This window comes from Octopus bimaculoides, chromosome 2 (genome assembly GCF_046866305.1).
Source record: "Octopus bimaculoides isolate indiv1 chromosome 2, ASM4686630v1, whole genome shotgun sequence".
Taxonomy (NCBI): domain Eukaryota; kingdom Metazoa; phylum Mollusca; class Cephalopoda; order Octopoda; family Octopodidae; genus Octopus; species Octopus bimaculoides.
The window spans coordinates 138,802,653-138,826,142 of record NC_142929.1 but is presented as its reverse complement, the minus strand read 5'-3'; the positions used below and the strand labels follow the sequence as shown (position 1 = coordinate 138,826,142).

The 23,490-nt window shown below is 35.6% G+C and overlaps 1 protein-coding gene across 8 annotated transcripts in view; it reads right to left on the bottom strand.

The window, feature by feature from the left end:
• Positions 1 to 23,490, bottom strand: part of LOC106869469 (endophilin-B1) — a 169,922-nt gene that overhangs the window by 56,968 nt on the left and 89,464 nt on the right. For 4 of the 8 annotated variants that reach the window (XM_089347792.1, XM_089347794.1, XM_089347793.1 and 1 more), the window contains exons 4-6: positions 18,734 to 18,867; positions 16,401 to 16,493; positions 6,947 to 6,979 (exon numbers count right to left, since the gene is read on the bottom strand). In XM_089347792.1, coding sequence (XP_089203918.1) covers positions 6,947 to 6,979; positions 16,401 to 16,493; positions 18,734 to 18,867 — 260 coding nt within the window. The remainder of the gene's footprint in view (positions 1 to 6,946; positions 6,980 to 16,400; positions 16,494 to 18,733; positions 18,868 to 23,490) is intronic. The other 4 variants (XM_052965627.2, XM_052965629.2, XM_052965628.2 and 1 more) reach the window with 1 other exon arrangement.

Below are 23,490 nucleotides of genomic sequence, written 5' to 3'. Positions count from 1 at the left end.
CTGTGAGCTTGAAAAAGAATGTTATTACTGTCAGATAAGGAACACAACATTGATCTCTTTGATGGGTTAGAGAATAAGGAACAGAATTTAAAGCAAAAAAAAAAAAACAAGATATCAATTTAGTTATTGTTGGCAGCAAGGTTCAGGGTCAAGCTCTTCATGACATGTTCACAACACAATCAGATGCCACAGAGTTTATGGAAGCTGGAGATATCTATACAGGCTAAAAATTAAAGCTGTGAAAGGTACAGGCAGTGTCTAGAGGGGGTGATCATATAGATATGATGAATTTAGGACAATTTGCAAATTAAACCTCTAAGAAACAATACCATATATACTCATAGATAAGTTGCAGGTATTTACTCAACAAGCGAATATATAAAACCATGTACTGGGCTTGAACTTCCCAGCATGCACTAAGATATATACACATACACACCCTCAGGAATTGATTGCATATATAAAGCAGGTTGATCATGTCATTACTCAGCCTATATGAATATCAGTGCAGTAAACAAACATATGTAAAAGAGATCTTGTATGAAAGATATGCACAGCTTTCTATTGGCCGACTGTAATAAGGCAATGCTCATGAGATGCTGCATGTATTGCCAGTCAATAAGTAAAGGTAATTTAAAAGCATGAATTAATCTGACAATTCCAGGCATGTAGCAAAGAAACACATTGCCACAGTGTCTATAGTTGCAAGACTTTGCTAGACTGTATTGGCAATGATTGGGATTATTTCAGCTAATTGTTATTATTTTTTTTATTTTTTAGTTCTTATTTAAATACAATAACAAGCAAAGTTGTAAAAAGCATCATGTTACTTATATATGGGTTAAAAGCTGAAGCTGAAATACTATAAACACAAAGAGGGTGCAACTTATGTACCTCTGCAACTTATACATCAGTATATATTATATATTTTGTTGAAGACTGATCTAACAAGTTAAGAGATAAAATGTTTACATAAGGTTAAATGCAAATTATGAATGGTATGCAATGTAAGATAACCAGTATATATAAAATAGTATGAAAACAGATATCTTGCTGTATACAATATTGGATCTTGTTTAATGGGTTCTTAACGACATAAAATGTAATTAGAGGTGTGATAATTTATTCACTCTATATTAATATAATAGGGACAAATACAAAATTAACTGTGACACATTTGGTCTTGATTTGAATGTAGATAAATAAAAAGGGAAATTTTGATTAACCAAATGTTAATAAGTTGATGGGACACCTAATTTTTTGGTTAAAGTTACTAATAATAAGATTATTAATATAAAATTTATAATAGAACTTTCTTTAGATGACTGATCGATAATTTAATAAAACAATAAAGGGAAACATGAAAACAATGGAAAAGAAAATGTTTTAAGTATTAATTTAGCTCAATGTCTTTCAAAGGGGGTTACTAAAATTAAAAAAATAAAATCAAGATTCATAATTTATAAGATTTCTGTTGAATGTCACCAACAGTTTCTTCTTCCTAAAATACTAGAAAAAAAAAAAGGAAACGAGGCTCATTATTAAGATGGCTTTTAAATGTAACCAAAATTTAAAGACTGGAAACTCGTATAAAGTGAATAAAAGCAACCATAAGTTGTGGATTTGTCTTCCAATTGGCCTATTTTGAACTTAAAAGGTAAAAGAAAACTGCTTAAAACAAAAGAAAATTTTTGTTGCCATTGATTAAATATCTTGAGCTTAACATCCATTCTTTCGTAGATTCTGGCTTTCATATTACAGAAATAATCAAGAAAGGTAAATGGATTTACTTAACAAAACAACCTTCTGTTAATTGTGCTTCAATTAAAAATCATCATTATATTCATTGTTCTAATATCCACTTTTCCATGCTTTTGTAGTTCAGATAGAGTTTACTGAGGCAGATTTTCTATGGCCTGATGTTCTTCATGTCAGCCAGATGCCCCTCCTGTATGGCCAAACATTTTCTCATGGCCAGACATATTTTCACAGAATATCAGAAATGAAGAACATTCATTTACAACAGTCCCACAATGTTAAGACAAACAGACACACATTCATGCATACATATATATACAACAAGCTTCTTTTGGTTTCTGCCAACCAAATCCACCCACAAGGCTTTGGTCAGCCTGGAGCTGTAGTAGAAGACACTTGCACAAGGTGCCATTCAGTGGGAGTGAATGTGAAACCAACTAGTTGGGAAGCAACCTTCTCGACTACACAACCAAGCTACAGCTATCTCTAGCCACAGTTTAAGAATTGTAGCATCAGATTAAGCACAAGGTCAATTAATCTCAAAGACAGGATATCTATCTGCACATTTCAGAGAATGTTATTTGATAAAAACCTAAAAATATGTAACCTTTTAATCTACAGTTCCTTCACCTCCTCTCATACCTAGCTAGCCTAGATTTTTTTTACCTGTTGCTGCTTCAAACACCTGTCCCTTCACCTAGAATACCATCAGCTGACATAAACCCAGGTCATCTTTCCATGTTACAGACCACTTTCACCTCCAAAATTTCCATCTCCATTAAATATCAGCAATTGTTTACTGTCATCAAAATCATCATTTAAGTCTGTTCTCTATGCTTGCATGGTTTCACAGGATCTGCCAAGGCCAGGGGCCCCTCCAGGCTCCATAATCTATTTTGGCTTGGTTTCTACTGCTGGATGGACTTTTTAATGCCAACCACTTTATAGAGTGTACAGGGTACTTTTCACATGGCACCAGCACCAGTGCCTTTTAAGTGTTAAGGGATGAAATATAGGCGAGAGGATAAAGTTGGTGGGAGGTTGGCTGGTCATTGTTGGACAACCAATGCAACAATACTGGATCCTTTATACCAACGGCTTGCTATTTTAATTCTCCAGCTCATTTCCACTGTTCATTTTAACGGAATTTATATAACACTATGGTACTTCCATTTCTTGGCTTATTTGGGAGTAACAGTTAATCTTTCACATAACCACAGCTGTTCCTACTAGTAAAAATATTCAACATAGGTACAGGCGTCGCTGTGTGGTAAGTAGCTTGCTTACGAACCACATGGTTCCGGGTTCAGTCCCACTGCGTGGCATCTTGGGCAAGTGCCTTCTACTATAGCCTCAGGTCGACCAAAGCCTTGTGAGTGGATCTGGTAGACGGAAACTGAAAGAAGCCTGTCGTATATATGTATATGTGTGTGTGTGTGTGTGTGTGTATGTGTTTGCCCCCCACCAACATCGTTTGACAACCGATGCTGGTGTGTTTACGTCCATGTAACTTAGCGGTTCGGCAAAAGCGACCAATAGAATAAGTACTAGGCTTACAAAGAATGTCTTGGGGTCGATTTGCTTGACTAAAGGCAGTGCTCCAGCATGGCCACAGTCAAATGACTGAAACAAGTAGAAAAAAAAAGAGTATACTTCCCTCAAAACACACACACACAGCAATAAATACATACACATGCATTTCACTTTCTCTATTATGGCACGTTTCACCATAAACCCACCCACCCACTCATAAACTATGACATCTAGCATGGGTTGGATGATTTGACTGAGGACTGGTCAAACCAGATGGCTACACCAGGCTCCAATCTGATTTGGCAGAGTTTCTAAAGCTGGATGCCCTTCCTAACGCCAACCACTCCGAGAGTGTAGTGGGTACTTTTACGTGCCACCGGCACGAGGGCCAGTCAGGCGGTACTGGCAACAGCCACGCTCAAAATGGTGTATTTTACGTGCCACCTGCACAGGAGCCAGTCCAGCGGTACTGGCAATGACCTTGCTTGAATATTTTTTCACATGCCACCGGCACAAGTGCCAGTAAGGTGACGCTGGTAACGATCAAGCTCAAATGGGGCTATTTACGTGCCACTGGCATGGAAGCCAGAGAGCTGCTCTGGCAATGATCACGCTCGGACGGTGCTCTTAGTGCTCCACTAGTACAGGTGCCATCACGATTTTGAGGCAAAAAAAAAAAAAAAAAAATGATGATTACTGCTTCACCATTGTTCCATGTCCCAGATAATACAGCTCAATTTAGCAGTTATTCAATCATCATCTTCCTATTTTTAGCATGGTGTCTATTGGCAATTTGCCTTTCTTAACACCTAGTTCTTTACAAAATGTACACTGATATATGCAATCTTGTTGCCACCACTAATGATAATTATTACTATTTTGGTAAGGAAGAAAGTGGAACATTTACATAAGTGTTTTCTCTACTGGCGTAGGTTGGACAGTTTAACTGAGTTCTGGAAAGCCAGCAGTTGCACCAGGGTCCAATCAGATCTGGCAATGTTTCTACAGCTGGATGCCTTTCCTAATGCCAACCACTCCAAGAGTGTAGTGGGTGTTTTTTATGTGCCACCAACACAGGAGCCAGTCAGGTGGGCTTGGCATTGATCACATTCGGATAGTGCTTGTTACGTGCCACTGGCACAGAGGCCAGACAGTGGGTACTGGCATCGGCCATGTTTGGATTGCGCTTTTTACGTGCCACCGGCATGGGAGCCAGTCAAGCAGACTTGGCATCAACTATGTTTGGATGGTGCTTTTTACGTGGTAGTGATATTGGAGCCAGTCAGGGGGCATTGGCTACAGCTACAGTATTGGTTTTACTTGACTCAACAGGTCTTCTCAAGCATATCATATCACCCGACACATCAGAGGTACTCTTGTATTTAATAAAAAATTAAATCTTTATTTATATCTAAATTTAGAAACTAAGAATATTACATTAATGACATTGTAACCATTCCAACAATAGGATACATCATCATCATCGTTTAAAGTCTGTTTTCCATGCTGGTATGGGTTGGAGACTGGCAAGCCAGGAGGCCACACCAGGCTCCAATCTGATCTGGCAATGTTTCTAATGCCAACCACTCTGAGAGTGCAGTGGATGCTTTTTACGTACCACCAGCAAAGGAGCCAGTCAGGCAGCACTGGCATGGACCACACTTGGATGATGCTTTTTACAATTCCATAAACCTATTTCACGATAATGATACTTAAAAAAGAATATGTAAAAAAACAAATCAAATGATACTTGCAATGAGTATAATGATCATAACTAGCATTAAGCAAAATACTTATTTTTTTAAACTGCATTATTCACCAGAAATAATTAAACTTAGATACAAAATGACTGGCAATTACATGGTTGGTCTCCACAAAGCTAAGAAATCAGAGTCTTCCCCTTTATTTTCTGATATATCAAAAACCTTTATCATTTAAAATCTTAGAACAGTGACACATTTTTGGTGAACCAAGTCTGACAGGTAAGTTTAACCCAGTTAAAACTTTCTTTACTATGCTTCAAAATAATGAAGAATAGGGGCAGGCGTGGCTGTGTGGTAAAAAACTTGCTTCCCATTCACATGGTTCTAGATTCAGTCCCACTGAGTGACACCTTGGGCGAGTGTCTTCCACTGTAGCCCTGGGCTAACCAAAGCCTTGCATGTGGATTTGGTAGACAGAAACTGAAAGAGGCCCATCATGTATGTGTGTGTGTGTGTGTGTGTGTTTGTCTATCACCACTTGATAACCAATGTTTGTGTGTTTACATCCCTGTAACTTAGTGGTTCAGCAAAAGAGACCGACAAAATAAATATTAGGCTTTAAAAAAAATAAAGTCTTGGGGTTGATTTATTTGGCTGCAGTCAAAATGACAGAAACAAGTAAAAGAATAAAAGAATAATTAAGCTGATTTTTGGAACATAAATTAATGTGACATTGAAATTTAAATGAGGGAAGTTCGTAGCATAGAACCAGGATAGTCTTGTGCAAGTTGGTATCAAAAACATTGATGTATCATTGTAAAATATCGATTGTTGGGGATAGGCTCTGCTAAGTGAACTGTTCTTGAGGCACAACATGAAAAAAAGATTTTGATGATAGTCAACTCCATTTCATCTCCAAATTATTTTTAATGAGAGAGTGGTATCAGCAAAATCTTCAAAAATAGGAATAAGACGTTTTTATTTTGTAAAATTTGTAACCAGTTCATTAATACATACATGTATATAACATAATATATTATATGATATATATACAATATCATAATATATATAATATAATATATATATATTATAATACATAATATTATATAACAATATTATATAATACATAATATAATCTTTTCTACTCTAGGTACAAGGCCTGAAATTTATGGGGACGGGGCCAGTTGATTAGATCAATCCCAGTATGCAACTGGTACTTAATTTATCGACCCCAAAAGGATGAAAGGCAAAGCTGACCTTGGTGGAGTTTGAACTCAGGACGTAAAGACAGACGAAATACCACTAAGTATTTTGCCTGGATTGCTAACGTTTCTGCCAGCTCGCCGCTTATAATATATATATATATATAATATTATGTAATACATATATATGCACATACTTTTCCATTACTGGTTGGATTAAATTTAATGGGTGCGGTTGACTAAAATATAGTGATATTCAAGTACGTGAAACGGAAAACTGATGGCAACAAATCTTGTGTAATTAGTTTGATAAATAAATTCCAGACTGGTTATTTACAGAAAAAAAAAAAAGAAAAAAAATGGAAAGGAAAAAATATTGATGGTGACAAAATATGTTACAATACTCTCTACAAACTGTAATACTATAATTTAACATAAAAGAAATATTAAAAGGAAAATATATAAATGATGATTATCTAATAAATACTAGTTCTGAAAGTGTGTGTGTACATAAATTGTATGATCAGTCACCAGCTGACAGAGAGCAACACCTCAGTTTTCGATTGAACATTTTGCTGTTATTGTTGTTGATTTCTGTCAAAAAAAACTAACCAAGATCATTGGCTGTCCATGCAAGCTAGCATCTCTTTCATGTAAGTTTTATATAAAAGCAAGTACAGAAAAAAAAAAAAAAAAAAAAAAGAAAATCGGACAAGACAGTTTTGAGAGATCAACAACAGTGATAGCTACCTCCACCAAAACAGGGTTCATGTAAGGGTCAGGCTTTGGGAAAATAGAAAGGATATCAGTAAGATAAAGATTTTGACAAAAAACAAAAATATATATATATATATATATATAGAAAAAAGACAAAATAAAGAAGAATTATCATTAGGTATTGATTCAATTTCATATTCTAGTTTGATTTCAAAAAGAAATAATTAGCAAATTTAAATTAAAAAATTGCAAAGAAATAAGAAAAAGAAAATGAGCTTTTGAAGCTGTCATATCTCAAAGGTATATATATATATATATATATATATATATATATATATATATATATATATGTATATACATACAAATACACATATATATATATACATATATAAATATGCATATATATATATATATAAATATATATACATATATAAATATATATACATATATAAATATATATACATATATATACATATATAAATACACATACATATATATATATATATATATATATATATATATGTGTGTAGATTATTCAGAAACTGATTTATAACCTAAAAATCATAATTTTAACAATTTTAAAAAGTAAATGCAAACATCATTAGAAAGAGAAAAAGCAAGAAAAGAAGGAAAAGTAGAGACAAAGGAGAGAGAGAGAGAGAGAGAGAGAGAAAGAGAGAGGGAGGGAGGAAATTAGATATAAGATGAAATACACAAAATATTGATAAAATTCATTAAAAATAGAAAAATAGAAACAGACAAAATAAAATGTCAACATGAAATGACATTTTTTAAAATATTAAATATAGAGGAAAAAACAAACTGTTGAACAGAACAGAAAATGTTTTCATATGAGCTCTCTTAATCTTATTTTCAAAATTCACTGAACACCTGAAAGGTTTGCATCAGTATTAAAGGTAAAAATAAAAATAAAAAAATAAAAAAGAAGTACATCATGTATTCTTTTTGACAGTATTGTCATCATTAGTGCATCATCACTGTTGCAGTTTTAACTTAAGTAGTTTTTCTACGATAGCAATGCAATATTGTAACATCTGCTCATGTGTAATTCAAATCTGCATCACTTCCTCAGACTACTATTGCTGCTACTATTACCATGACCACTGATACTACCACTATTACAACAACAACAACAACTACTACTACTAATAGCACTATACTACGTGAAAGCACATAGCCTGGTACTTTAAGTGTTTGCCTGATAATATTTCATGTTGCTCAGTCCACTCAACTAACAATGAGCATCTGGTGACAGCGAAGGAATAACCTTTTGATAAACTAACACTGTGCAGGGAATAGTCTTATACTCTCAACCATTTAAACACTATCAAAACCATGACAAGCTGCAGCCAAAGTCGGGAGACAGACCAATTTCTTTAAACAAGTATAATTACTACAGCAGCTTGTACTTAAAACCACACACACACACACACACACACAATAAAACTAGCTTGAATTAAACTCTTTCCTTACAACCTTTAACAGACATAAATTACATCAAGGTGGATTTGAAAGAAAGAATGAACTATCTTACAAAGCATAAATCTGATAAAAATCATGTGGTTTGCCATCTACACTGGACAAATACTTCACATTTCAACATCAATCTAATTCAACTCAGTTCCAAATTTGAGCTCTTAGGATTGTGCATTTTAAGTTTTCATTATGGAAGGCAGACTGTTGCAACAACAGTGCTTTATAGAATGCATACAAATCACAGCAGCATAAAATAGTGAAATGCCTTCAAAACTGTACATGTCTTCTCTCCTTATTGGATACCAAGTCAATACTAGATAAGCACTTCCTTCATCCATTCATATGACTACAAATCAATTAGTGAGAGGCTGTAGTTAGATGTATCTTGTAGAATAAGATACAATTAATCAAGAGCCAAAAGCATAACGCCCTTCCTTCTAAACCCTCTCTTACTTAAAAATTCAATAAACAATTGATTGACCCAGTGAAACTTCCTTGCAAGGTCCAAAACATCTGATGAAGCAATAGTTCATCATGGGTTGGACGGTTTGACTCGGGACTGGCAAGCCAGATGGCTGCACCAGGCTCCAATCTGATCTGGCAAAGTTTCTACAGCTGGATGCCCTTCCTAATGCCAACCACTCCGAGAGTGTAGGGGGTGCTTTTACGTGCCACCAGCATGAGGGTCAGTCAGGTGGTACTGGCAACGGCCATGTTCAAATGGTGTTTTTATGTGCCACCTGCATGGGAGCCAGTCCAGCAGCACTGGCAACGCCCTCACTCGAATGTCAATTTTCACATACCACCAGCACAAGTACCAGTAAGGTGACGCTAGTAACGCTCACACTCGAATGGTGCTCTCAGCACTCCACTAGCATGGATGCCAGTCATGCGGTGCTGTCATCATAAATATATATTATTTGATTTATCAGTTTTCTTATGACACCCTTCAATATGAATATTTTTGCATCCTGGTTCTTCTTTGCTTACTATAGTTCTACAGTGTTTATCATTTTTATGTGTTAACATTACTTGAAGCAGTATTTTTCTGTGCAGATAACTTACATTGCAGGAAATAAAAATAAAAGGAAAGGCAAATTTATGTGAGGCAAATAAGTAATCTTCCAAAATAATCTCTAAATTCCAAACCATATCTTCATTACTTACGCCCTGCAACAAATAAAAAGAGAAAAACTAAAAAACAAATGTTAACTAAATAAATTCTATTATGACTGATATCTAAATTATTTGCATTGTTTTAACAGTAATTAACACTACAAATTAAGTGATGATAAACACAAAATGGTTTTTACATTCAATATCTATGGGTAGCTAGCCAGATGTTTATTGACTATGGAGAAATAAAATTAGCTGTATGTTCTTCATCTTGATTCCTAGTCTTAAAAGAAAAGGAAAAAGAAAAGAAAAAAAAAATCAATAAAGTTACTATTAGAAAGCTTGACAATTCTTCCTATGGTTTGTAATTTCAACTGTTACCAATATTTACAGTGGGATGTTCGTGACATGACTGCCTACTATAATAATATGACTATAGTTATCACACGATCTTGCTTGCAGGCTAATTGAATAAATATATCTTATAAAACTTCCAAAGAAAAAGAAAAAAAAAAGAAACAAACAAAAACAAACACTGATGCATGTGATGATGAAAATACTGTGCGATTCAAAAAGAGTCATTTTGCTTCGTTGTCTATAAAAAAAATAAAATCATTTGTTATAATGTAATATAGACGTGATATGACACAAACATATGTATATATAATAGAGAGTGGAAGAACTACATTACTGTCTTTTCCATTTGTCATTCTAGGAGAAAAGAGATTCACCTAACAACCTAACATGGAGAAAAGATGGAAGAAGATAATTGTTAAAGTAAGAGGGGGGGGGGGACAAAAAGAAAAAGAAATTGCAATGATCTGTTGGAATAATCAACAATTCTTTACATGATATTGCCATTGTTTAAGATTACTAATTTACATTCTTCTTTCAAATCCTTTTCAAAAGTATGTCTTATTTTCTTTAAACTTGGTCACTAAGAAAATATTCACGTGTAGGTGGTACAATGGTAGAATGGTTTGGAAAGAATTACTGTAGAAAGAATATAAAATTCATTTCAGCTAGAATAGCATATTTCTTACATCCCACTTTACACACACACACATTTACATACATAAATGTATGTATGCATATTAGTATGTTGTGGGTGCATTTAAATGTACTGCTGCTACTGATGAATTTCAAGCTCCATGTAGAATATAGGCATTTTGATTTGTGTAACATAATAAAATAGAGTGTTCCCCTGATGAGCTGCCATGGCTCAACATCCAATTGTACCGAGAGCATCCAATACAGCAGTCGCAAATAACCACAATGGTGAAACTTGTGTAGGGAACAAGTGATATAAATTGCATCTTATGTTTTATTATAACTTCTCTTTTTGTCATAATTTCTCTTCCATACGTATGTGTGTATACACATCCACAAATTAGATTTTTTGATAAAAACTAAGGGAACAGAATGGAAAATATGAAGGAGTACAACAGGACATCGATTTCATACATAAAAACACAGTAAGGTGGGGAATGAGATTGTTGAAAAGAGTATGCCATGCTAGAAACAAATAAGCCAGACATTTTCTAAATATCTTTGGAATTAGAATAAATAAATTAACAATGAAAACAGAGGAAGGCAAAGAGAGGAAACAGTTTTTTCCAAGAACAATATGAAGTAAGAATATTGCAGAATTGCTGTAAGTTCTTCTCTTGGAAATGTACTGCACTGCATTGTGGGATTGAAGGATATCCTTATGTAAGAAATAGTTTTTTTTTAATGAACCACAAGAGAATAAAGAAGTAAATAAGCGTTGATAAATATGTAGAAGGCAAAACAGCAACATTATGTTGAGCACCATGCAAAAGCATTGCATTTCATTTGGAATGGCTTCATACATTGTGAAAAACATTCTAATGATACCACAGCAGATGAATGAAAGTTATTCCAGGAGTTAGCTAATTTGACGAATGGATACCTCTAATTAGTAATTAAGAGGAGCAATCAGTAGATTACCACAATTGTTGGAAACAAATGAAATATTGATCAGTACTCTCACAATGTTGTCTAACATATGTTTGGAGAGACACAGATGGAAGGAAGAAATAAAAAAAAAAAACAAAAAAACAAAAAAAAAAACACAGACTATAGAAAATAGTGTGTTGTGTGAAAGAACTTATTAGAGTGTACCAAGGGCTGTCTGATACTGTATCTAATTAACTATTGCTTCTGTTAATTTGATACGAAATTTATGGCAAAGTCTACCAAGATTTTTAGAACATTAAAGTTATAAAACCAAACAGTAGTAGGCCAGTGGCATATGGAAATAGTGAAAAACCTAAACTTTTTTGAATACAAAAGTTTGTGACATGTTGCTAAGAAGTAGACTAGCTATAATCAGACAGTCATTGTTTTGCCTCAGATCAATCCGAATGGAACAGAAACTGTAAACAAGTGTTTCAACCATTAACATTCTGTCTTCTTTCTAAGGGCAAAACATGAAACATCCATCTGGTAGAGTTCAGAAGTTTTGGAGAGTATGGAGTCATCTTTTAGTCACCAATACTACATGGTCTGTTCTGGCCAGGGGTGATATTACCAGTCAGAGGGTCCGGATATGGGTTAAATAACAGAACATGGTTGTGTGCCTGAGATATACAGGACTTGGATAAGGGCTAGCTCTTAGACATGTGTCACACAGGCCCACTGATGTGTGGATATACCTTGATGTCATGTGAACCAGTTCTTCTGCCCAAGGGTTAAATAGGCTTGTAAACAAAATCTCAGGAGAATGAGAGATAAGCAGAAGGAACTGAAAATAACCAGCAGAAGGAAACACTGCTCTATCTTCCTTCAAGAAAAATAATGAATCTTTAGATTTGACACATTAAAAAAAAGAGAAATTGTGTCTCTAGAACTACATTTTCCAGTGTAGTCTGTCATATTCAAAATGGCAGGACACAATTTGAAAGAGTTTTGTTATTTTCAGCAGTTTAAGTAATTATGCAGAGGTTGTTTGCGATGAATGATGTACTGTTTAGAATGTCATCATATAATGCTTGTCTCCACCAAAAAAATCTTTCTAAACCTCAGGAAAAAAAAATGGTAGAAAAAAACAATAACAAAAAGAACTGCCTCAGTGTAATTAAAAGATCATCATCTTTTATCTTTTTTTTTATCTTTTCTTTTACTTGTTTCAGTCATTGGACTGCGACCATGCTGGAGCACCAACTTGAAAGGTTTACTGGAACAAATCAACCCCAACACTTATTTTAATTTTTTAAAGTCAAGTACTCATTCCATTGGTCCCTTTTGCCAAACCACTAAGCTACGAGGATGTTAACAAACCAACACTGGTTGTCAAACTGTGGTGGTGGGCAAACAACAACACACATACATGAATACACACACACACACACACACACACATAGCAGGCTTTCACAGTTTCCATCTACTAAATACACTCACAAAGCAATGGTTAGCCTAGGGCTACAGTACAAGATACTTGTTTAAGGTGCTGCACAGCGGAACTGAACCCAAAACCACATGGTTGCAAAGTGAGCTTATTAACTGCACAGCCATACATGTGCCAATGTAGCAACACAATTATAACATGCTACTTGCCAGAGGTGAAATCACATATCTAATCACTAGTAATACAACTACACCAATAATAATAATAATAATAATAATAATAATAATCTTTCATTTCGACAACTGAAGCTAATGATACACTTGATTAAAACTACTCGGGAATATCCAATAATTATCTATTATAAGAACTAAAATTAAATCTGGTTGAAAACATTCTGATTTCCAAGAGCACATACATTGCTTTTTAAAATTAAATCTCAGTAGTATTTAAAATTTAATGATCTGTTTCCTTAAAATGTGGAAACATTGACAAAGTAAACAATAGCTGACCTTTTATTTTTTATTTTTTTTTTTTTTGCAAAAAGATTTTTCATTAATATTTTATAATTATGAACTAAATTAAAAATGGAATTTAAATATAATAAGTATGGCGCAGGAGTGGCTGTGTGGTAAGTAGCTTGCTTACCAACCACATGGTTCCGGGTTCAGTCTCACTGCATGGCACCTTGGGCAAGTGTCTTCTAATATAGCCTCGGGCCGACCAAAGCCTTGTGAGTGGATTTGGTAGGTGGAAACTGAAAGAAGCCCATCATATATGTATACATATGTGTGTGTGTGTGTGTGTGTGTTTGTGTGTCTGTGTTTGTCCCCCCAACATCGCTTGACAACCGATGCTGGTGTGTTTACGTCACCGTAACTTAGCGGTTTGGCAAAAGAGACTGATAGAATAAGTACTAGGCTTTCAAAGAATAAGTCCTGCCGGCGATTTGCTCGACTAAAGGCAGTGCTCCAGCATGGCCGCAGTCAAATGACTGAAACAAGTAAAAGAGAGAAAGAGTATGTATGAAGTGTATGTATATATATATATATATAAACAAATAGTAAATGAGTATATGCATATATACGTACAGATATGTGCATATTGACATCCACCTGTATGTATAGGTGCATATCTGGGTACAGGACATTGCATATATACATATACAAGGTGGCCATAAAGTCATGCACCGTCCTGCAATATGTGAAATTGCTAACATTCTCTTTTCTTATCTTGACTGCTGGTATTACTCACAAACCAATCCTCATTGGATGGGGGCAGATAATCAACAAGGCAGGGGCAAGGTAACGGTGTGGTGTGGGATTTGGCACAATCAAGTAATTGGATCATATTACTTTGAGGGCACTGTGACAGGTGATTCGTATCTGGACATGCTTGGCAAGAAGACGATGCCTCACGTGCATTCACATGGAAGGGGAAATCCTGTCTGGTTTCAGCAGGATGGGGTTCCTCCCCATTATGCATTACAGGTTTGCGATTTTCTGAACGAACATTTTCCAGGGAGATGGCTCAGGTGTCATGGGCCAATTGAATGGGCACCACAGTCATCAGATTTAACTCCCATGGACTTTTTCTTCTGGGACTACATTAAATCCCTTGTGTATTGTGAAAAGATTCATGACCAAGGACATCTTCTTCAAAGAATTGTTGAAACATGTGAACAAGTCAATGGCAATGAAGAGCTATTTGAGAAGGTTCATCCCAGATAGGTCTATAGTCACATATGAGATGACATGACAAAACAGTGAACTAAGGCACAGACATGGCTGTGTGGTAAGAAGTTTGCTTCCCTACCACATGGTTCTGGGCTCAGTCCCACTGCGTAGCACCTTGGGCTAATATTTCTGTTATAGCCTTGGGTTGATCAAAACCTTATGAATGGATTTGGCAGACAGAAACTGAAAGAAGCCTGATGTCTGTGTATGTGTGTGTGTATTTGTGTGAGTGTTTATCTTCCATCACTGCTTGATAACTGATGTTGTTGTGTTTCCTTCTCAATACCTTAGCAGTTCAGCAAAAGAGGCCAACAAGAATACGTAAATGGTTTAGAAAAAAATAAAAAAGGTACTGGGATTGATTCATTTGACTAAAAATTCTTCAGGGTGGTGCCCCAGCATGGCCACAGTATAATGACTGAAGCAAAAGATAAAAGGTAAGAACACTGTGTGGTTGTGTCCTGCTCAACTGTCATTTATTGAAGAGATGACAGAGTCCAATAATAATGTGTGAAATAGAGAGAGAAAAGTACAGATGAATGATGGTTGAGTGAGAATGTGAGAGAAAAAGTGTATGCATGTGTGGAAGAATGTGTATGTTCATGGGGAAGAAATGTATGGGGAGAGAGAGAGAATGCGCGCGTGTGTGTGTGTGTGTGTGTGTGTAAGCATGAGAGAAAGAGAAGTTACATAGACACACACACACACACACACACACACACACACACACACACACGTAAGGAAGAGAATGTAATTGCATGCTGAGAAAACTTTCCGAAAGAATTAGTATTTAAAAGCAATACATAATATATAAAATGCAGCATTTACTTTTTAAATATTTGAAGATTGAAAAGTTTAAAAATTCAGAAAGAATTCTAATGAAACAATGCATTTGATTTAAAAAGAGTAATTGAAATGCAAGAAGTTAAAATTTTTTTAAGACAAACAGTAGTTTTAAAATATTTTAAAGAGAGCTTTGAAAACATACATCTGTAACTACAACAATTGCAAAGCACATATACATACATATATACATATATATTTAATATTTTTGGACTAACGGGTATATATCAATGTGTTGATGTGTTGAGTAGATCACTGGCACAGTTTGGGCTACCTGGTATCATCCGCAGTCAGGGTATATTTCCGTTGGATCTACTTCAGGAATTCCACAGTGTTAGTTGCGATAATAATAATAATTTCTTAAGCAACACAATGATGGATTTGATATTAATCTTTATTTTGTACATGGGTGCTTCAACCCATCCTGCTACTGTCCCTCATGGGTGGGACTCCTTTCAACATGTTGTGCTGCATTAATTTGCAATCTGGGTCTCATCAGGTACATCTATACATAAAGGTTTGTGTCTCGCTAAAGATCCTGATTTTTGGCTGTCATGTTGTTATATACCCGTCTGGTTAGGGAATGAAGCATCACTAAAACTGTAACAATGTTTCCCTAACCAGATGGGCACATAATAATATGACAGTCTAAACTCAGGATCTTTAGCGAGACACAAACCTTATGTATCTGATGAGATCCAGACTGCAAAACTGATGCAACACATGTTGAAAGGAGTCCCCCCCACCATAAGGCACAGTAGCAGGATGGGTTGAAACGACTGTTGAACAATATAAAGATTAATGCCAAATCCATCTTCTCAATACTTAAGAAATTATTATTATCATTATTATATATATATATATATATGACACTTCAAAACATTCAAGAGATAAAAATGAGAAAGGGAAATTGTAGCATAAGTATTACCTGTTGCTGGCCAGCTTGGCTTTTAGCCTTCCTTACACGGCTCTTGCAAGCATCAAGATCCAAACGCTTGGTTTCCAAAACTTTCTTTTCTTTCTACAAAAATTAAAAAAACATACATAGAATTTGAAGCTATATGTAGAAATATATAACTGCAGTTTGGCTCAGCAATGCATAAAGTTTGATGGGCATAGAACACATCCATCGCAGATTGTCGTTCAATACGTGTAACTTCAGCCATGTACTGAACCCTTTTCTAAAAGATACACTAACTTATATGGGTGTATATGTGTGCGTGTGTCATTTTTGTGTGCACATCACGTGTGCACGCATCATCACGTGCATGTGTGTCGTGTGTATGCGAGTATGTGTACCCCCATCACTGAAAAGTGAATATGATTTGGTAGCATAAACCATGTTTTTACAATGAGATCAGAGATGTGATGTCTGCTAAATTGCAAGGCAGGATGTTAGAGAAAATTGAGATGTCCTGAGGGAAAAAGGAGTCTGGAATGACAGGATGCTCTTGCATTTATGCTGAGAGGGGCATAGAAATGCTATTACAAGAGGTGGTTGAATGGGGGGAAAAAGAAGGCCTGCTGTATGTAGGCCTTCACAGGGAGCAATTATTCAAATTGAAAGGACAAGGTTAAGGATATGAAGCAGAGAAACCACCTGGTCCATTAGGAATTACTATGGAGATGCTTGTAATGTCTGATGGAATAATGCACAGGCCAGTCACCAGCATAGTAACTCAGAAGGAAGGAAGGTGTCACACACGATGATTGGCACAGCAGCATCATTGTCAGCTGCTACAAGAGCAAAGGAGATGCATTAGAGAGAGAGGAAACTGATCAGGTTATGAATGTTGCAGAAAGAGTTAAGGAAGGCAATCAACCTAGAGAAGATGTAGTTGCCTTGTGCTTGGAAAAAGTACTACTGATGTTATCTTCCTAGTGAGATAACACCAAGGGAAGTACTACGCTTGCAGTAAGCGCTTATATCTGGTGTTTGTCAACATGGAAAGGGCTTCTGACATGATTCCATACTCAATGACTGGTGGTCACTGAGGAAGCTAAGAAAATGGCTTGTGTGACTCTATAGCCCATGTACTGAAATAGTCAGCAAGGTGAGAATCAGCAATGATTGATGGTGTTCAGGTAGACATCTATCAAAGTTCATTCTCTGTCCCATTTCTTTTCATTACAGTCCTTCCTCTAAGCTATAATAAAGGAGTTTATGACTGGCTATGTGTGGGAGTTCCTATTTGCTGATGAACAGATTAATATAGCTGAATCAAAAATAAATTTAAGTCTGTAACTCAGTTGTTTTCCATGAAAGTCTATTCCATCATTTTTTTTTGTTAATAGTAAATCTTAAGCAAGCAGTCATTGATTGTTGTAAAAGTCTTCACATAATTTGTGTTTACATTAACTTCTACAATTACAAATTGGAATGTCTAAATGTGAAGAGAACCTGAGGAAGGGGTAGACACAGGAATACCCAGGGAAAGGATCTTCAGCCACTGGGCCTTGCTGAGGAGATGACAAGAGACTGAGACTTGTGTTAATTTGCTGTACTTGAGAAGAGACATTAAGCTAAGCAAAATCGCAGCCATCCATACATACAGGCATGTCCTTTATGGCCTTGCCCCAAACCCCTCTCTCATCGGAAAGGTCTTTGTCTTACAGGTGCTGGTGCTACATAAAATACACTCATGCCAGTGCTACGTAAATGCACCTATGCTGGTGGCATGTAAGAAGCACCCAGCAGACTCTGTAAAGTGGTTGGCATTAGGAAGGGCATCCAGCTATGCCAAAACAGACAACTGGAGTCTGGACAGCTCTCCAACTGGCCAGCTCCTGTTGAACCATCCAACTCATGCAAGCATGGAAAGCAGGTGTTAAATGATGATGATGTAGAATTTAATTTTAATTCAAATTTATTAACATGACAAAAAAGAATGATGTTTATATGGGTAAAGAGGCTGAGTTTACAAGGGATACAAATTATGTCTATTACAATAAGGATTCGATGTTATGCCTTGTTCCCAGACAGATAATTACTTACAATTTCTTATATAATTCAGAAATTGAAAGCAAACAAAATAAAAGGCATCGAGAAGTTTTATTGCAATATAATACAACTCATATTTAATGCATTAAGATACCATAGTTTACCAAAAAACAAAATTCTTTTGTATTATAAATTAAACAAGCTAACTAAAAGCAAAACAGACAAAAACCAAAACTCATTAAAGCTGGTAATTAAATATTATTTGGCTATTCTGAAATTTTTTTTGCAGTTGGCATTTTAAAATTTAAAAGGAAACTTACTGTAATTGTTCTCATGTCGCCTTCAAGGAAATTTTTCAATGGAGAAAGAAAATTATTGCAGGATGTTTGTACAAATTCCTTTTCAGCATTTCCAATTTGCATATGTGTTTGGCCACATTTAATTAATGAATTTCCTGCAAGACAAATTGAAAATAATTGCTTTTTTAGTGAAAGGAAAAAAATTGTCAAAACGGAGAAAAAGAACTTCTGGTAACGATAAGGAAATACAAAAAAAAAAAAAAAGTGAAAAAGAGTATTTTTTGAAGGTGAATAAAGTGTTTAACAGCAATATTAGAAACGAGTTATCACATTGACATGAGAAGATACATTTAAAGGAGACCTGTCATAGTTGACTGAACTGACCTCAGTCTGTGTATGGTTCTTATTTTATTGAATCTATATGAAAAGCAAAGTCAATAACACATAGGTCTTGAAGTAAAAAAGCAGAAATGTCAATATGGTACTTTAGTAACCCTTGGCACTCTTTTAGCAACAAAACTGAAACTACAAATAATATTAGAAATTTAACTACAATTAACGCCCCCAAAGATCCAGTTTATTAAAATATTTCTGCTGGATAAGCATAGCTAAAGCAAATTAACAGTAATCTCCTTATCATGAAGTTTGGCTTCCTCAGATCAGCCTTCATTACTTCACATGTTTTCCTATTCAGCAAGTTCATTCCACTTGGTTTGTTAGCAAATCTTTACTTAAAAGCCATTCTCCACAAATATCACATGTTCACATCAGCACAGTCTTCTCATTTGTACACCACATTTGATGCCCCTTTTTCCCCAGTTTCTCTCTCAGCTCACTTTCAACCATCATTTGTACACACTAACATCACATATCTTTCCTTCCTCTACATCTCCAATGGCCAACATTTCACTACTGCTAAGCAATATCACACTTCATACACAAATATTATACAATCTGATTTTCATTCAGGGAAAGAATCTCTCTGTTGCCAGTAGAAGTAATAAACCTCTGAACTTCTCCTACACTGTTCTTATTTTGGTTATTATGTTTCCAGAAAGCCCACCCCCACTGCTAATTAAGCCATCTAAGTAACACAAGTATCAACTCCTAGCAAGTCATTTGAGCATTTGAATAAATATATTTTGTGGCCCTCTCACTGTTCAGGTGCTGCAGTGGGACTGAACCTGTGGCCATGTGATTGGGAAGTGAACATCTTAAACCATGCAGCTACGCCTGCACTTGCATGTAAATGTAAGAGTATAAGGTTTTCATAATGGAACACAAAAGGTAATATACCTCCAAGCTGCTCTTGTGTCTTTGCAAACCCAGATACAATATATTAACAAAGTATCACTCCTACCTCTTTAGCCAGAAGAGCTCCTCTATAGTTGCTCAATCTGCAGCAAAAGCTAAAGGTTTCTCAACTAAAACTCCCCACCATCTTCAAAAAAAGTACAATGTTCTTGTCAGAAAAGACCCTGTTTGGATGGCTGCCTCTTTAGTACAGCCCTACTCAATGAAAGCTGAGCATCAGTGCTTCAGGAGTGGCTGTGTGGTAAGAAGATTTCTTCCCAACTACATGGTTCCAGGTTCAGTCCCACTGTGTGGCACCTTGGGCAAGTGTTTTCTACTATAACCTCGGGCCAACCAAAGCCTTGTGAGTGAATTTGGTAGATAGAAACTGAAGGAAGCTTGTCATATATATATATATATATATATATATATATATATATATATATATATGTGTGTGTGTGTGTGTGTGTGTGTGTGTGTGTGTGTGTGTGTGTGTGTGTATATATATATATGTATATGTATGTTTGGGAGAATATACAAATAATAACAACAGACGAGGACAGGTGGTGTAAATAACAAAAGTATATATTAGTATGACGCTCAGGAATACGGAAAGTCTTTGACGTTTCGAGCTACGCTCTTCAACAGAAAGAATACGGAGACAAGGAGAAAAACACGGAGAAAAAAAATTGAATAGTGCTCAGTCAACGGTCAATCATAATAATGTTACTTGTGTCTGTTTATTCACCCTCCCCCACCATCACTTGACAACCAATGTTGGTGTGTTTACGTCCTAGTCACTTAGTGGTTCAGCAAAAGAGACCGGTAGAATAAGTACTAGGCTTACAAAGAATAAGTCCTGGAATTGGTTTGTTCGACTAAAGATGATGTTCCAGCATTGCCGTAGTCAAATGACTGAAACAAGTAAAAGAAAAGAAAAAAAAACTGCCACATGTCATCTTACATTACTACAATTTAATATAAGTATGATGTAACATTTTTAGTGTTGCAGTTACTGAAATATTAGATCACATTCATGGGATAAATAAAACAATAACTAACATGTGTCTATTCTTTGGTATACAGCCAAGCAGCATCCTCTCTACTTTAACAACAGCTAATGCTTTCTAGCTTTGTCTCGTTTAAACATCACTTTTTATTTCTCTATCAATGTAACATTACAACAAAATAGAATGGCAAGATCTGTTATCAATGCTTATAAATTAAATTAGTCTTGGCAGAAGAAACTAAAAGGAAAAGATACTGGTGAATCATCTTACTCTTTCATTAAGAATCAATACAAAAATGAAGATATTCTCTCTTCCCAGAAAAGTCCATTATTATATTGTTAGAAAATTTTCACACACACAGACAAAAAAAGAAGTCAGATAACATCGAAAAAATAATAGTCAAAATAAAAGACTTGCCACTGTCTAAATAGACTGGACATAGAATAAATAACTTGTCAAATTAATCTTCAGAGAATTATACACCATAAGTATTGATCAGTTATGTCTGTATAACAAAACATGACAGAGAAATACTCAATTCATGTCACAATTCTTATCAGTCATTATTAGAAACATTTATTAGCTAATAAAATGGGTTTTGAACACAATGTTTTGATGTGAAATGATTGATTTATAAAATTAATGTATCTATTGATTTCAAATTTTGGCACAAGTCTAGCAAGTTTGATAGAGGGGTTAAGTTAATGACATCGACCCCAGTACTCAACTGGTACTTATTTTCTCAACCCCAAAAGAATAAAAGGCAAAGTTGACTCTGGCAGCATTTGAACTCAGAATGTAAAGTCAGGTACAGTAATGATTCTACTATTATTATGCCTTTGTTCAGAAAGATTACAATCAGGTAAAAGAAATTTCAAACTTCAAATTTCAGAAAAGTTTTAATGAAGTTTAATGCTGACTGACCTATATTCTTCATGTATTGGGTAAAAGCATATTTGAACTTTAGAATTTAAACCAGCCATGTCCATCCAAAATATTCTACTTGTTTTATGTTCATAATTAGGCGCAGGAGTGGCTGTGTTGTAAGTAGCAAGCAGACGTGTTTGTTTTCGCTCCTGTTGTAGCATCGCTAAATGCCAGCGTCGTGAATTTTGACGTACAACTACAGGTAAGACTTTTATGTTTTTTGGGATTTAGTGGGGGTTTGTTGCTCGTATTTATTTATATTTATGTCGAGCAAGGAGTCTTCACTGAATTCCACGCATTTGTCTGCCTGTGGTTGTGCTTAATGTCTCACTTAGCGGTGAGAAGAGTGTTTTGGAGGTATCACACCTCCAAAAATTGTGAACTTAGTTTGTAAAAGTTTGTTGTTTTCAAGCCATGATTTGAAAACTACAAATAAATATTGTGAACTCTGTTTAAAAAAGAAAAGGAATTTATTGTTTTCAAACCAAGTTTTGAAAGCTAATAAATTTGAAGAAAAGTCTTCCTCTTGCTTTGAACTACACCATGTGGAACTACGCAAAGGATTTAATTTTTACCAGCAAAGTGACAACTGCAGCGGAGCCGGGATAAAATCGGGCCGAAGTACCGTTGTGGCCTGAAAATTTGTTATTCTGCCTGGAACTTTATATTTTATTTATTCTTTCTGAACTGTTATATTTCCTTTCTCCTTCTTTTATGAACTTTTTTAGTACGAACTGTTTATTTTATTTCTTCCGCTTTTTTTTAACTGTTTTCTCTTTTTGCCTGTTTTAAAAATTTTTCGTTGTTTAATTTTTATGTGGACATTTTTATCATGGCAGAGAACATAAAGAAAAATAAGGCCACTGCTGTGGAGTGGGATATTATCCCACCCAAGAAGTGGTTAAATGATTTCAGGGAAAGAACGGTGGTGTTACGGACCTACTCTAGGTTACTCGACACCATTATGGTCTTTCCCAAAATTGAAACTGAAAAAGAGTTGGCAGAATATCTGCCAACGATTAAGTTTATGGCAAGGGGTGTAAAATATGCGACGGTTAGGTTGCTATTTGACACCTCTGAGGTGGCTCGCAAGTTTGCGAGCAAGCCCTTAGAAGGGGAAAAAATTCTGTTTCTTCTCACATACTGTGGGAAGAAATTAACTAGGGCTTGGATCTGTGGGCTGCCACCCGGTATAGAACCTGATTGGATAGAGGATACAATCCGACGGGGTCTGGGTGGCAGTGGAGCAAAGCTCTTAAATGTGAAAATTTTACCTACAGCAGATTGGGTTGGGGCAAAAGCGGTTTTGACCTTGTGGACCCAATCAGCCAGGGATCTGGTATTTCCGGATTTTTTGAGGATGGCTGGCCAGAAATATCCGGTAATTCTTGAGGGACATAAACCCAAGTGCCACCGGTGTCTGAAGCCCGGTCATATCAAGAAAGACTGTCCCCAGGACCAGAGTAAGGTCCTGGAACAGTTAACAAATGGAAGAAGGTGAGCAACAATGGTTGCCCACCGAAAATCGTGGGGGAGGAGGAGGACCTT